This window comes from Pezoporus flaviventris, unplaced genomic scaffold (genome assembly GCF_033815535.1).
Source record: "Pezoporus flaviventris isolate CSIRO_AGI_PZ_B2104156 unplaced genomic scaffold, CSIRO_AGI_Pfla_v1 ptg000013l, whole genome shotgun sequence".
Taxonomy (NCBI): domain Eukaryota; kingdom Metazoa; phylum Chordata; class Aves; order Psittaciformes; family Psittacidae; genus Pezoporus; species Pezoporus flaviventris.
This window is the reverse complement of record NW_026892561.1, coordinates 15767220-15781659: the sequence shown is the minus strand read 5'-3', so window position 1 is coordinate 15781659 and position 14440 is coordinate 15767220. Positions and strand designations below refer to the sequence as shown.

Genomic DNA, 14440 nt, shown 5'->3' with positions numbered 1-14440 from the left:
AAGGCAAAACCACTGCCAAAAATGTTTCCAATGGGATTTTGCAGGGATGTGCTGCAGAAGCTGGGCATATTCTGGCTCCCTGTGCCCTGCAAAGCGGTGGCTGTGGCCTTGCCAGTCTCCTGGGCATGTGGGTAAAATGTATGTTGATATTTTCCTTTCCTTACTGTCCTTGTAGGATATTCTATGTGTCTCATGACTCCCAGGACCTAAAGATCTTCAGTTACATTGCCAGGGATGGGTCTAGCAATGTCTTCAGGTGCAACGTCTTCAAATCCAAGAAGAAGGTAGAGATGCTGGGATGTGCATCCTGCCATTGCAGGGTCTCAGTGGGGCAGCTGGGACAGGACCCTGTCACCGTGCTGCAGCTGGCAGCCCAGAGCACCCTGGTGATCCGAGTGCTGGTGCCTCAGTCCATGTGGCATCACACAGAGACCCCTAAGAGCTGTGCCAGGCTGGGGAGGTCACTGGGCTGGGGCAGCCCAGCTGAGGTTAAGCACCTTCTCTCCTTTCCTCCCGCAGAGCCAAGCCATGCGTATTGTCCGGACAGTGGGCCAGGCATTTGAGGTCTGCCACAAGCTGAGCCTGCAGCACACCCAGCAAAATGCAGATGGGCAGGAGGATGGAGATAGTGAGAGGAACGGGGACGACCTGGATGTCCCAGGTACTCTGCAAGGGTGGAGGCAGGTGTGGTGTGAAGGCGCTGGAGCCTGGCAGTTGTGGCGTGCAGTTACCCTCTTCCCATGTGGCTCCTTGCCGTCTGACACCTGCAGGGAATGGATTTGCACAGCAATCTGGCCTGTGGTGCTTTATGCTGAAGCTGGGATGGTGCCCAGCAAGGAGCCTTCGGTAGGTGTTAGTTGTCATTTTCACAGACATCACCCTTGCTGGGAGCCCATTAGCAGTGCCTGGGTCTCTGCTGGGTGCCTGAATACTCTCCATGCTCAGCTGCACATGCTGCAAACATTTCCTCACTGCTTCCAAGAAGACGCACTAAGCACTTGCGCACATTCTGAGGCACTCATGGGGCCAAGTCCAGCTCTCTGCAATTCCCTGCATTATGAAGCTGTGCTTGGGGTCTTGCATCAAGCTCCTGGAGCTGCAGGCAGCCTGCGGACCCTGTCTCCCTTCTCAGCCCCATCGGCAGAGGGCTCAGTGGGGCCCTGGAGAGCTGCCACGCTCCTTGGTGCCAGTGACTGAACTGGAGGGGAGACCGATGTTTTGCAAGAGATTGGTTAAACACCTCCATTGCCCATTGAGATGCTGATGGGTCCTGGTATCTGGGTGTGGGTTGCCTGCTTTCCTCTGCAGCCAGTGCTGTTGTGATGACCTAATCATGGGGCTCTCCTGGACAAGTCATTGTTTGGTTTTCCTCCACACAATGTCCAGGCCATGATATGCAGTTCCCTGGAGATTTCTGAGCATCTGTTTTGTTTTGTTTGGGTTTTTTCCCTTTGTAATCTCTTGCTTACCTTCCTTTAGCTTTCTACGTGTCTTCTGCTTTTGATGACCTATTTGTTCCACATCAGGGGTTTTGACCGCTGTTCCCCAGATTTGATGTGCTGGGGCTGGGTGTGTTTTTGGCTGTAAGCTCCATCCAGGAAATACAGCTGTGGTGTTCTGTACCTGCTTCCCCCAGCACTGGGGGGTGGGTGGCTGGGGCAGTGGAGGCTGACCGATGGGCATCACTCACTATACCCTGGGCACACCATAGGATGCTTCCACTCCAAGCGGGCTGTACTTTGCTCTGATGCTGCTCCCACAGCCTGTCGCCTCACCGGTGCAGAGCGGGCAGCCGCCTCGGCAGAGGAGACGGACATCGATGCTGTGGAGCTCCCACTGCCCGGAGCTGACATCCTTGACTTCAGCCGTGGCGTGACTGACCTGGATGCTGTGGACAAGGAGGCAAGTGCATACACTGATGCCAACGTGCATGGGTCCTTGCCCTCAACTGCTGGTGCATGGCGTGGCCCTGGCGCTATGGCTGTGAGCATCCCAGGGGCCCAGGGATCAGGAGGGATTCTGCAGCATTCCCCTGATCCCAGATCAAAGCTGTCTGCTGCCACAGGGCTGCCCTTTGGCTTGGGGCCCGGGACACTCCTGGGGAGTGCTGTGCTGAGGCTCAGCTATGTGCAGCCACATGGAAAGTGTCTGGGGCAGAGCTGATAGGGATTTTTTTCCATCAAACAAACAAAAGAGAAAAAAGGACTTTTTTGATACAGTGGAAATTCCCATGAGAAGTGTCAGCCTTTTCAGGAATTTTCTACAGAAGTATTTGGGCTGTTGTCAAAACTGAAAAAACACCATCTTCCTAGTTTTTCAGCACCCCCAGCAAAGTCTGCATTTGTTTTTCATGCAGAAGCTTCTTTCCTGGGTATTTTAAGGGACTACAGCCTGTGTGTGCCTGTGGGCTCTCCATGGCAAGGGGCACAGGATCACAGATGTTGGTGTTTTGCAGGGCTGCCTCCTCCCTGAAGATATCCTGACAGCATCGCCTAAGATGCTGCTGCCCTCATCTGCGCAGCTGCCTGACCTGGGAACACCCCTTTCTGCTCACCACCAGATGCAGCTCCTCCAGCAACTCCTGCAGCAGCAACAGCAGCAGACACAAGTGGCTGTGGCACAGGTTCTCCCCTCTACTCTTTCCTGGGGCAGCGGCAAGGCTGGGGCATGCTATCAAGCTCCTCATTCCTGCCAGAGTAACCCCTGCCTGAAGGCAGTGCTGCAGACAGGCAGCATCGTGGGGAGGGCATGCTGCCTCTAGGCAGAGAAGCCCAGGCGATGGTTGTGGGAAAAGCTGGTGCACAGTCTGTGGGGAGGGACCCACTCCTGGGCTGTGCAGCAGCGGGAGAGGAATGGCAGTTTGCCCTGGCCCTGTCACAGAAGATGAGATGCTTAGGTCCACATGCCACCAGTGTTCTTGGTCCTTTGGCCCCTGTCTGTTTGCCAGTGCTTGGCTTAGCATTAGCCCTGGCCAGCTGCTGCCTGGGCTGTGCAGCTGGCAGCTGTTTCTCTATGCAGGCATTTCTCATTTAAGCAGCTCTGGCTGCTTTATCCAACTCGTTACCTTAGCTTTACTTGTTCCCTGACTCCTCAAAGAGCTCTCATTTCTTTCCGTGCTGAGCGATTGGCTCCAGCAGCCTTTCTGTGCTGTCCCATGCTTTCCTCTTCTCACATCAGAAAATCAGTATTGGTTCTTCTGTCTGAGCTGCTATCCTGACAGCTCAGTATCTTCTGGGGTCACAGGCTCGGGAAGTTGCTTTCCCCTCTGGAAGGGGGACCTGCATTCTTTATGTCTGACCAAGCATAGTGTTGTTACAGGCAAAGCTCACCAGGGAAAGCCAGGCCCCTCTGTGGCAGGGGCTGATCACCTTCAGCAGCTCCCAGTCTGTGTACCTGCACAGCCTTGCAGTGGTCATTTTATTTCCTACTTCCAAACAAAAAAAAAATCTGAAATAGTGTAATGCCATCGCTTGTCTGGCTCCTGGGATGGCAGCCCATGGCCTCATCTCCCCCTCTCCAAGGGCTGGCACCCTTCTCTGGACCTCTGCCCACCATAGGATGGTTCTTGTCACAGGAGCTGTCACTTAGCTGTTCTCTAATCCCTTCAGTATGTGCACCGTGGTGATATTGTATCATTGTAATTTATTAATGAAAACATTGGGCCCTATCACCTCAACTGCCTTTCAAATGACTGCATGTGTTACATCAACACCTCTGTTAATGGCACTTGTTATCTCCTCTCAGAGGAGGAGGCATAGGCTTAATTGTTTACTAACAAAGCCGGGAGATCCACTGTGTTGACAAGGATCTATGGTTGGTCAATAACTACAGGGACCATCCTGCAATTGTCTCAGCCTCTAATTACTTGGCTGAGGATGAAATGCCATTTAGTTCCCTCATTGACTAGAGACGTGCTTTTGCAAGGTGTGTACAGACTCCTGTGAAAGTTCCTTCTCTTGAATTAAGGCCAGGAGTCCTTCCTGGGCCTTGTTCCCAAGGGGATGATGGCATGAGCCACTGCCCCTCTGCAGGACATGGCATTTGGGCTCTGCTGGCATCTTCCCCTGGCATCACCTGGGTGTCACCTGGCCCCTGCTGCAGATGGAGACAGCTGCCAGTTGCAAGGAGGGATGACTTCCAGGCTGACGCTGCCAGTACCGAACTTTAGCACCCACTTGTTATTTACATATAATCCCAGTTCTGCTCAGGGTCTCTGCTTCGCCCACCAGCATTTGGCAGAGGGTCCCTGTCCCACCTCACTGCTGTGCCCCACTGTTCCACCACTGGCAGGAAGAAGAGGTGACTGTAGTGGTGGTGTGGCATTTCACCTGGCTGGAGGCCCACAAGCAAACCAAAAGGGCTCTATGCTGCCTGCTCAGTGTGTAAAGTATCGCACCCTGTTGCTCTTGGTCTGGCTTCATGAACAGTTGCAGGTCACAGCACTTTGCTTGGCCCCTTGCCACCGCCTGAGCTCGCTGTGCTTCAACTCTGCCCTGCCAGGGGCACTGCCATGCTGCCTTGCTGGCTGTGTTTGGACAAAGCAGGCAGAATCTGCTTGCAAGCAGACCCGGCGCTGCCTTCTGGTACCCATCCAGGAGGGCAGATCAAAGAGCTGCCCCTGGGCAAGTGCTCCTGGCTGGTCTCACCCAGGAGCATCCCACCCTCTCTGGGATGTGGTGCTGGTGATATAGATCACTTGCCTGTGGGTAGTTATGCTGAGATCAGTGGGCTTCTTGCCCATGGACTCCCTGCAGGCTAACATCCAGGCATTACTTCCAGGGCTAAAATGAGCAGCCAGCTCGCATCCCTGGAGCCACTGTGTCTCAGCAGCACTTTGCCATCTGTGTTGCTCGAGGCTTGTCATGCTGTCGCAGCCAGAGCCACCTGCAGCTCCAGGGCAGCTCTGATGCTCCAGCCCCTGCTAGTGACAGACGCCACTGGCAGGACCCTGTCCCTGGGAAACTTGCCTGGAAAGACAGCTCAGATGGGGCTGCCCATGGTGCATGGCTGCACGCTCATGCATCGGCAGCACTATCCAATTGTTCGAGTGTGTCTTTTCTTCTGCATCTATTTGGCTCCCTCCCGGGCTGTCCTTTTTTGTGCATTCGTGGCACATGTATGTAACCAATGGTTTGGTCAGTGCTACTTTCCTTTGCCTCGGGCTTTTCCATCCAAGAGGCATGGGGACCATGTGCTGGATTTGCTGCATGTACACTGGTGTGACACTGCTGCCTGCCCTGCTCTGCATCTCATCTGTGGGTACCCACAGGGAATGGCTTCTTCATTAGATCATTCCATGGGATGCTGGTGAGTGCTGGTAGATGAGCAGGGCTGGCTGGAATTGACACTCAGCCCTTGAGCAGCATCATCCACACACTTACCTGCTCTCTCCTGTCACACAGGTCCACTTGCTGAAGGACCAGCTGGCTGCAGAGGCAGCAGCGCGGCTGGAAGCCCAGGCTCGCGTGCATCAGCTCCTGCTCCAGAACAAGGACTTGCTGCAGCACATCTCACTCCTGGTCAAACAGGTGCAGGAGCTGGAGCTGAAGCTTGCGGGGAACACCACCAGTAAGCGCTCCTGCCCCTTACTCTCCCCTCACAGCTAGCCAGGTCTGTGGAGGACATGCATGTGGGTGTTTCTCTTGGGGTTTTGTGCTTGACCAGTGGGTGTGTAGGGGAATATTAGTGCCTTTCCGGCCTGGTTGGTTTGCATGTGGCAGAGTGCTTGCAAGCAATGTGGGAATGGCTTGGGGAGGACTGTATGGACAGGTCATATATGTCCCTCAGCTGTATGACCGCTTTCCCCAGGGGCTGCATGCTCTAGGCCAGCTCCTTACCTGCTCAAGAGCCCCTTCTTGACCTTGCGCTCCAGCAGATGTGGCCATCAGCTCCCTGCAGAAGCTTGGATGGGAGACGTAACTTTTTATCCTGCAAAACTGGCTCTTTATTGGCAGGCAGCAGCTCCTGGCACCAGTGACACCACATGAGCCCCTCTAAATGATTGCGGTGGGGAGGCTGACACCTAAGCAGCCCAGGCCATCCTCCTCTGGCCAGTCTGCAAGCAGCTGTGGTGGCTGGGGTATGCCCAGGCAAGCTGGGGTAGCACTGCCTGCCCCTCAGTCATGCTCTTCTCTTGCAGCGGGCTCCCAGGACAGCCTGCTGGAGATCACCTTCCGCTCAAATGTCCTCCCTGTCCTCTGCGACCCGACCACCCCGCAGCCCGAGGACACCCACCCGCCGCCACTGGTCTCTGGCTCAGGCTTCCCCAGCACCATGGGCAGCCCCATAGGTAGGAACGACTGTCTGGTGAAGCTGGAGTGCTACCGCTTCCTGCCTGACTCAGGGCCACCTGCCCCGGAGCCAGCGCTGGGCAGCCTGGAGCTCATCAAGTTCCGTGAGTCGGGCATTGCCTCCGAGTATGAGTCCAACACGGATGAGAGTGAGGAGCGTGACTCCTGGTCCCAGGAGGAGCCACCGCGCCTGCTCCATGTCCAGACCAGGCAGGACCTGGGTGACAGCCTGGAGGATGAGATCGCGGTGTAGGGGTTGGCGGGAGGTGGTGCAGACCTGCCGGAGCTGGGCTGCACCCTGGTCATAACCCCCTGGCCCTGGCAGGAGCAGGACATCTCGGAGGTAGAGGGGTGGAGGAGGGAACATGAGGCTTCAGCACACAGCTGGGAGCTGTGCAGAGGTGAGGATGGAGCCGTGCCGAGGCGGTGTGCTGGGCATGCTGTGCTCCACCCTGCAAGGCCTTGTGTGCTGAGCTGGAGCATCCCCACTTCACATCAGACAGCGAGCTGAGCTGGTTGGGCTGTCCCATGGTCCCTGTCCCCCTGCAGGCTGCATTTCAAGGTCAGGCAGAAGCAAGGGACTCCCTGCCAGGTTATCCACTGCTGCTGGTGGGGAAGCAGGAAAGTAGATGAAGGTTTGCTGGGGGAATGAGAGAGCAGGCGTGGGGCAAGAGGGACCAAGGAGGCAACATGAAGGCAGTGAGCAGAGATAGAGCCACTGTCAGGAGGTCTGGCTATCTGCATGGTGGAGAGGGTGAGAGATGAAGCCAGGTCCATGCTGATAGGGTGGTTAGGGGTGGTGATGGTGCACTGTTGGCAGGGGTGAACAAGTGAGAGGTGAAGCAGTGGGGAAGAGCCTGGAAGGAGCTGAAGGAGTGAGATGAGGTCATGCAGGGTGGCCATGCACAGGCAGCTCCTGGCAGGTTGATGGTGTTTGCTGTGCTTCCAGGAAAGGGTTTGTCCTGCCTGAGGTAGGTGGAAGGCCTGCAGGCTATGTCCACTCCTCTCTCAGTCTGTGGAGTGGGTACGAAGGCTCAGCTCGGTGTGGAGCAGGGAGCCAGGGCATGCAGCACAGGGCTGTTCAGTGCCCTTTGTCTCGTCATACAGTCCTTTTGCTCCTCCGCGTGGCTGCCAGGTTTCAAAGCCTTTCTGGTGCTCTCAAGTCACATTTTCAAGCATTTCCCTGCACCCCTTCACCACAAACTCCCAGCTTTGCTTTATAGACAAACCGTCCCATTTCTAAGCAGTCATGTGCCCCTGGACCAGGGATGGGGGATGCAGTGCTGGCATTGTCTGTGTGCAGGGATGGGCACGCTTGCCATCCCTCAATGGGGAGGGAACTGCTGATGTCTGCAAGGGGGCTTCTTTAGCTCTGGTTTGCACCCTCTGGAAAAGTGAATCTGAGATCTTAGGACTCCCCAGCAGACACCAAGACACCCATGGCTGAGAGCCATCCTGGCAGCCTCCAAGGGATCTAGAGTGTGTTTCTTTTCTGCAAGCACATTTATCAGTTGTCTGTTGAAGCAGTCTCTAAGAGGATGCAGCTGAAGGGGTATGAACCAGAGTTCTAATGTCCATCCTGCTTCTTGTGGAAACACTCGATGAGGTGGGGACTGGCACAGTTGTCTTCCTCCCCACTCACCCTCCTATCCTGCTTCTGCTTCACTTTGTTGCTTTCTTGCTACTTTTGTCTTCACCAGCTCTGTCTCTGCTAGATCTGCCTGCAACTAACCCTTAGTAGAGGAGCTCTCCGACATGAGCTCTTGTTCTTCGCCTGGCTGCTGAGGAAGGGCCATCACTTCTTTCTGCCCCAGTACCCTTGGGACTGAGGGCTAATAAGGAATGAGGTATGGGTGAGACTCCCCGGGTTGGTACAAACTGCTATGCAGCCTCCATCACAGGAGAAGGCTGGACACTCTGAGGAGCTAGAGAGTCCTAGTGGGAAAGAAGATGTTTTGGTGTCCCCAGCAGTGGCCTGGTGTCCAGGGGAGCCCCTGCACCAGCCACAGTGGCAGAGTAGGAGCAGGTGCTGTTTGGGACAGGGCTGCCCCTGTCCTCTGGCCACCAATACCTCTGTATGCCCTGTCCTGCATTGCTGTGGGTACAGCTGTGTGCAAGCCCCTCTGCTTGGGACCCTCACATCCTACTGCCAGCTCACAGCAGCTGGAGGTGAAAGCATGGGGCAGGAGGCTGGCCCCACCAGGAGGAAGAAGTGGGGAAGGTAGCAGGCACAGGAGATGGTACAGATAGTGTGGGTTGCATGGGTGAGCTCAGAGAGGGATTTCCATGTTGGCAGACAGATCATGCAGGAGGGGGACAGCAGGAGCTTGGCCATATGCACAGGGCAGATGAAAGGAGAGCCCAGGAGGAGCAGCAGCAAGTCTTTTCCAGGCTGGGCTGCCTTAGAAAGCAGGCAGGGCTGAGCTTTCTCCCGGAGCCACCGCTCCTGCACATCCCTGCTGCACAGGTGTAGCCCAGGCAGTGCCCTGAGAGGAGCACTGGGACCAGCTGAGGGCTCAGGCTCCTGCCCAGCACTCTGCCTGCAGGAGAAGGTGGGGGGTGCCCCATGGGTTGATAGGGTGCTGCCAGAGCTGGCTGGGATCCTGCCAGTGTCCTGCTGCACCACTGGTGTACATGTGTAAACAATCCTCCTCCTAAGTCAGCGCTGTCTCCAAGATGGCTCTCTAGCCTCTCACTTTTGCTATGGACCTTAACTGGGAATTTAAAGCTATATTTTTTGTCCTTTCTTTTCCTACAACTGTCGTGTTACTAACTGTTGACTCAATCTATCTGGGAGACCAATCTGCAATGTAAGTGCACTTAACCCTTGGGTGTTACCATTAGTCAACTGGCTTTTGCTAAATAAATCTTTCTATTTCTCAAGGCTTCCTGTTGTCTCTTCCTTCTCACTGACTCTCTCTCTTTCTGTACTTCTCTCCCCCTCCATGCTGACAGCCACCACCAGCAGTGGCATCCCTTGGCCTTGCACACCTCCAAACTAAGCATCCTCCCCTGTGGGACTCTTGCTTGTGGTGCCAACCACTGGCTGCTGGTGAGAGCGAGGTGCCCTGAACACTGCTGGGAGTAGAGGGGTTTCAGTCTTCCCCTTCAGCCACTGCACAGCACAGGCTCATCCCAGTGCTGACCCAGCAGTTTGAGGATGCCAGGGGGTTCCTGCCATCTGCAGAGCACCATGCAGAGATGCTGAGATGCTAAGCAGTGCTTTCAGGGACATGGGAGATTTTTGGCTTCTGGTAAAGGAAAAGTCGGGAAGTCTCTTCTAAAGGATTATATAGACAAGAGGAGCAGGCAGACAGGGCTGGCTGCTCCTGAAACGATTTATTCTGCCGCTGACAAGAGCGAAGGAGCAGTGCCCTCCCGCGGCGGCAGCCCTGCTGGCGGGGCTACATGGACGCCCCGGGGGCCGCAGTCTCCTGCAGCATGCGCTGCTTCTCCCACAGGGCCTTGAGCCTGCGGTAGTACACCTTACAGCTGTAGCCCTCGTGAGAGCTGTTCTGGATGTGGGTCTTGATCGACCACAGCGTGGGGAACATGCAGCAGCATGATACACACTGGTAGCCATGCTGGGACACTGGGTGCTGCTGGGAAGCAGCAAGGATGTCCTGGACTGTGATGCTGGCTCTGCTACTGGGCAGCCTGTCCCTATTGGGTAGCTGAGCCTCATTTGAGGAGTCAGAAGAGGAGCAGACTATCTCCAAGAGGTCATCAGCTTCCTCATTCTCCTGGGTGCCGGTGGCAAGGCTGGAGAAGGGGCTGTCCTGGTGCTGCTGAGTATCTCCTTTGGTGCACATGAAGTAGCTGTAAGGTGAGAACCAGGGCCGGTAGATGGTGTGGGTGTTGGCAGGGAGCTTGCTGCTTGGTGGGGCTGCAGGGTCACAGGCTGTAGAGGAAAGGGTCTGCAGTGAGTCAGGGGTCCCTGTAAGAGCCTGGTCTCCCACGGGGTTGGGAGCAATGTTGGGCACTGCACTGTTCCTCTCTGTTTCCATGGGATGTCAGAGATGTCTGTGTCTGTCATTCCCATCATGGAGGGTACCATCCCTCCCACTATGGAATGCAGGGGTAGATACAGGCAAGGGATGGTGGGTGGGCATCAAGGCACCAGCACTGCACAAAGTTCATCTAGCAGTTCACTGGAGCCCTCCCATGGAGAGCTGCACTGGCACAAAGGCAGTGATGGGTGAGGTTGAGCTATGACTCCAAGGGCAGCACCCACAACTTTGAAGATTCCTTCTGGGAAGACATGGCGGAGACGCCAGTGTAGTTCAGAGGAGGGGTGTAACTACAGAGCCCCACCAGGTCCCCAGAAAGCACCCGCTGCTGCAGCGCCACCCGGTCCACTTTCTCCACCCATGCCCAGCCTAACCCCTCCTACAGGCCCTTGCTTGCCACAGAAGGCTGAGCAGTGCCATGGCCATGCGCAGGAGGTGCAAGGGGGGCCCCTCCCCACATGCAGTGCTGGCTGCATGCACCCCCTTCTAACCTGATAGGCTAGTAGGGCCACAGGGGCATGGGGCCTCTGGGCTTCTTGTCCTGGTGCCACAGTGCACAGTCCTGACGGAAACGGTGGGCAGGCCAAAGCTCTCCATCACCCTCATGTAGCTGGTGATGGTGTAGTTCCTGCAGCATGGTACCCATGCTGTAATCCAGCTGATGTCACAAAGGGATGGTGCACTGCAGGATGCTCCTGGGCAGTCTGCTCAGGCCCTGGGATCTCAGGAGCTTGGCCAGTACAAGGGGACAGACAGCCTGGGCTGGAGAGAAGACTAGAAGGGTGGGCAGTGCAGAGCCCAGGCTGTGGGTGCCCCCCAGGGAACGCCTTGCTGCTCTGCAGGTGCCTGGCTGACAAGGGCTTCCCGTGGGTCCCATCTCCGCAGGCAGTGTGCCAGGTCTGGGCAGGGGTCAGCAGCAAACCTCACCTGGCAGTGCAGAAGGGACAAGCTTGTTGTCCCCTTGGTAAATTCTCTTTCTTTCTTTCCACAACCTGCTTCCCAAGTCGCTCAGTGTCAGGTAAGAGATGCTCTTGGTGTGTTGGCAGTGCTGGTGTGGAGCCCTGGGCTCATTGCTACCCCATCCCACCCCATACTATCCTCAGTGCATGGCCTGGCTGCTCACAGCCTCTGCGGGGCTTCAGAAACAGCCTCCCTGTCCCCCAGAATTTGCTCCCATGCTGCTGAGTTGGGAGCTGGTGAGCAGCTCTGGGACATGCTGCCCCTGTGGGAGTCCCCTCTCCAGCCTGGCTCACAAGCCCTCACTGTCCCCTTTCCCCCTCCAGTGGACCAGAGCATGTTTGAGAACTCCAGTGCCAGCACAGCACCCACCCCACGGCCACATCACGGCCCTGCTGCAGCCCTGCTGCAGCCCTCCCGCCCTGCCGGCAGCCAGCACCTCCGCAACCTGGGCAAGGCCATGGGGGCCAAGGTGAATGATCTCCTGCGCCGCAAGGAGCCAGGTGGCTTCCCTGTTGTGGGAGTGATGGAGGTGAATGCCAGTGCTGGTGCCATTCTGGGCATGGGACAGCCGGCTAGCGAGGATGGGTGAGTGTTCCCTTGATGGGGCCATTTGGGACAGGCTGGAGGGGCGTCAGCATGGGGCTGTATGTGACTTCTCTGTGCTTGCAGGGCTGTGGGGCTGGATGTTTTTCCCCGGCTAGACCCCCCGCCCCCCGTCACCAAGAAGCGGACACCACGTGCCCTGAAGACCCCACAGGACATGCTCATTGCTCCACAGCCAGTGGCAACCACCCCAACGAGCAGCACGGAGGAGTCCCCTGAACCACCCACAGCCCACTCTGACCCCTCAGAGGAGCAGCCGGGGATGAGGGACCCATCCCCTCTAGAATGCCTTGGGGTCCCCAGCATGATGGGCACCCCAGGTTCCAGTGGGGACCAGCCCACTGGTGCTCTTCCTGTGCCTGACCTCATCCATAAGGGCAACCTGGAGAGCCAGCGGCGAACAGGAGAGTCGCTTGGCACAGAGAAGTCCTCCCAGAGACCAGGGCTGGAGCATGAGCCACTGGGGAGCACAGGGCGGCCAGAGGCATGTTCCCCTGGCTGGGAGGTGGAGGGGCCCCATCCTGACTTACTGTCATTTGAGTAGCAGTGGGGGAGCCACAGCAGGGGCACTGTGGGGGCTGGCTCTCCCAAGCGTGTCTCCTGCAGCCATATGCTGACCCCATGTCTCTTTGGGGTCATTTTGGAGAGGGGGAATCCCCAGGGTGGCAGAAGCCCCTGCTGCCCCAGTCTGGGGTGCTAGAACATCCCACTTCTTCCCAAATTCCCAGGAGGGGAGCAGCCTGTCCTGCTATGACTTCTGCAGCCCCATCCTGGGTTTATTTGCCGTGGTCTGTGCAAAGCTTCCATCCCGCCACAGTGCTTCCATCCTGTCTGCAGCCAGGAACCATGCTGGGCTGGGGACCAAGGGTTGGGGTCATTCAGCAGCCTGGGTGCTCATGCATGGGTGCACAAGCACCAGCTTGCCCCCAACCCTGTCCGCTCTGCCCGGCCAAGTGTCCCACACTGTGCTGGCTTCCCTGGTCAGGAGGATTTCCCAGCTTATGCTATGTGCTTGCTGAGATACCCTGTCCCAGGGTGCTAGTGGGCTTACTCACACCTGTAGTCTAGTGCCAGTGAGCCAGGATGGCACCTTCTCCAGGTGCCAACCCTGTAGCATTGTTCTGCCCAGTGCCATCTCTCTGCACCTGAGCCCCAGTTTTGGGGAACCCACTCGCAGAGTGAGTTTTGCTGGGGAGCAGGGCTGGTCACCTGGGCCTGCACGGCTGCTGACCACTAGGCTCTGGCTGAGAGCTGAGCCTCCCTGTGAGACTCACCTCTAGCTCCTGCTTGTTTCCTGGTTTCACCCCAGCCAGCACGGAAAGGGCTGGCCTGCCCAGGCAGGCAGCACGCTGTGTGGGCCAGTGCCACCGTTCTTCTTTATTTGTTGGCATGGTGATGTCTTTGTGAAATTGGGACACAGGAAGCCATATGGTCCTCCAATACTGCTATATGATTGTTTCCCCATGAATTACAGCCCGTGGATCCATGGGCTGGTGCAAGGAAGCAGCTGTGAGATGGCAGTTTTTGCTTAGACTTTTTATGTGCATCCTCACTACAAAGGTGGTTTGAGAGGAAAAGTTCCCAAGACCACATTTGAGCTGGAGGAGGCTAGGGAGTCATGGATGGGGCACCTCTGCTCACAGCTCCTCTGGTGCCATGCAGGACACTTGTGCCAAAGAAATGTCTTCCACCACCCAAAGCCATGCTTGTGGTCCTTCTGAAGGATGGAGGCCGTGAGTATGAATCCCTTTGCTTTGGGAGCAGTCAACATGCCTGCTGGCATGGCGGACGCTGTGGCAGCACTGGGGCTCTGCAGCTCTCATCCCCTGGGAAGGCCCTGCCGGAGATGAAGGAGACATCAGAGATGCACAGAGGCTGCGGCCAGCCTGTGGCCAGTGCTATGGTATAACACACCCTGTGTATAATGCGATTACACTGTGTGTGGCTGATTCCACCCCACAAACAGAAATCTGTGTGAGTATGTATATGTGTATGCTGCCTAGGTCTATACTGCATTGTTTATGTAGATGGAAAAAAGGGCTTGTAGCTCTTCTTTGAAGAACCAGCATCTTCCAACCCTACCGATCACAAGGGAACCTCACTGCTGGTCCAGTCCCTCTATTTAATTTGTGTAGAGTGTCTGTGTAGTTTGGGACAAAAGATGCAGATTGCACAATAAATCTTCTTTCTTTTTTACCCACTAACACATAGCAACCCTTTGATGGGAGTGGACCACATGTGGTATAGCCCTGAAGACTCCTGATGAGCCTGGGGCCATGCTGGATGCTCCTGCATGGGGGCTGCAAAGCCGAAGAGTGAGGCAGCAGCCCTGTGGTGCTGAGGGGTGCTGGGGAAAGCCACCAGGGAAAGCTGGAGTGATTGCACAGGACAGTGAGATCCGCCCTACTTAAAGCCATGGGGTTTAAGGGAAATCATAGAATCAATTAGGTTAGAAAAGACCTTTAAGATCACCAAGTCCAACTTCTACCCCAGGACTGCCAAGACCATCACTAAAACATGTCACTGAGGGCCTCATCTACACGGTTTTTACACTCCCAGGGACAGTGACTCCACCAC

The 14440-nt window shown here is 56.2% G+C and overlaps 3 protein-coding genes across 4 annotated transcripts in view; 2 read left to right on the top strand and 1 right to left on the bottom strand.

The window, feature by feature from the left end:
* NOS1AP (nitric oxide synthase 1 adaptor protein) overlaps positions 1-6686 on the top strand; it is a 37293-nt gene extending 30607 nt beyond the window's left edge. For both annotated transcript variants that reach the window (XM_061451793.1, XM_061451792.1), the window contains exons 5-10: positions 176-284; positions 520-661; positions 1763-1926; positions 2456-2623; positions 5403-5568; positions 6140-6686. In XM_061451793.1, coding sequence (XP_061307777.1) covers positions 176-284; positions 520-661; positions 1763-1926; positions 2456-2623; positions 5403-5568; positions 6140-6543 — 1153 coding nt within the window. In that variant the 3' untranslated portion in view covers positions 6544-6686. The remainder of the gene's footprint in view (positions 1-175; positions 285-519; positions 662-1762; positions 1927-2455; positions 2624-5402; positions 5569-6139) is intronic.
* A 2924-nt stretch (positions 6687-9610) lies between these two features.
* SPATA46 (spermatogenesis associated 46) lies at positions 9611-10922 on the bottom strand. Its single transcript, XM_061451795.1, has 2 exons — positions 10792-10922; positions 9611-10191 (listed from the first exon to the last, which is right to left on the bottom strand). Exons 1-2 carry the CDS (start codon positions 10904-10906, stop codon positions 9695-9697), a joined length of 612 nt encoding a protein of 203 aa, XP_061307779.1. The 5' UTR covers positions 10907-10922; the 3' UTR covers positions 9611-9694.
* On the top strand, positions 10821-14043 carry CUNH1orf226 (chromosome unknown C1orf226 homolog). Its single transcript, XM_061451794.1, is given in 4 exon segments — positions 10821-11024; positions 11026-11318; positions 11584-11845; positions 11930-14043. Coding segments are annotated over 4 exon segments (1083 nt in total). The 5' UTR covers positions 10821-10974; the 3' UTR covers positions 12408-14043.
* The last annotated feature ends 397 nt before the right edge of the window (positions 14044-14440 follow it).

Coding starts and splice junctions, on each gene's coding strand:
- SPATA46 (XM_061451795.1), bottom strand. CDS start 10,906: ATGAGGGTGATGGAGAGCTTTGGCCTGCCCACCGTTTCCGTCAGGACT. Junction 10,192..10,791: donor TGGCCCTACTAGCCTATCAG/GTTAGAAGGGGG, acceptor TTTCCTCTACAG/CCTGTGACCCTGCAGCCCCA.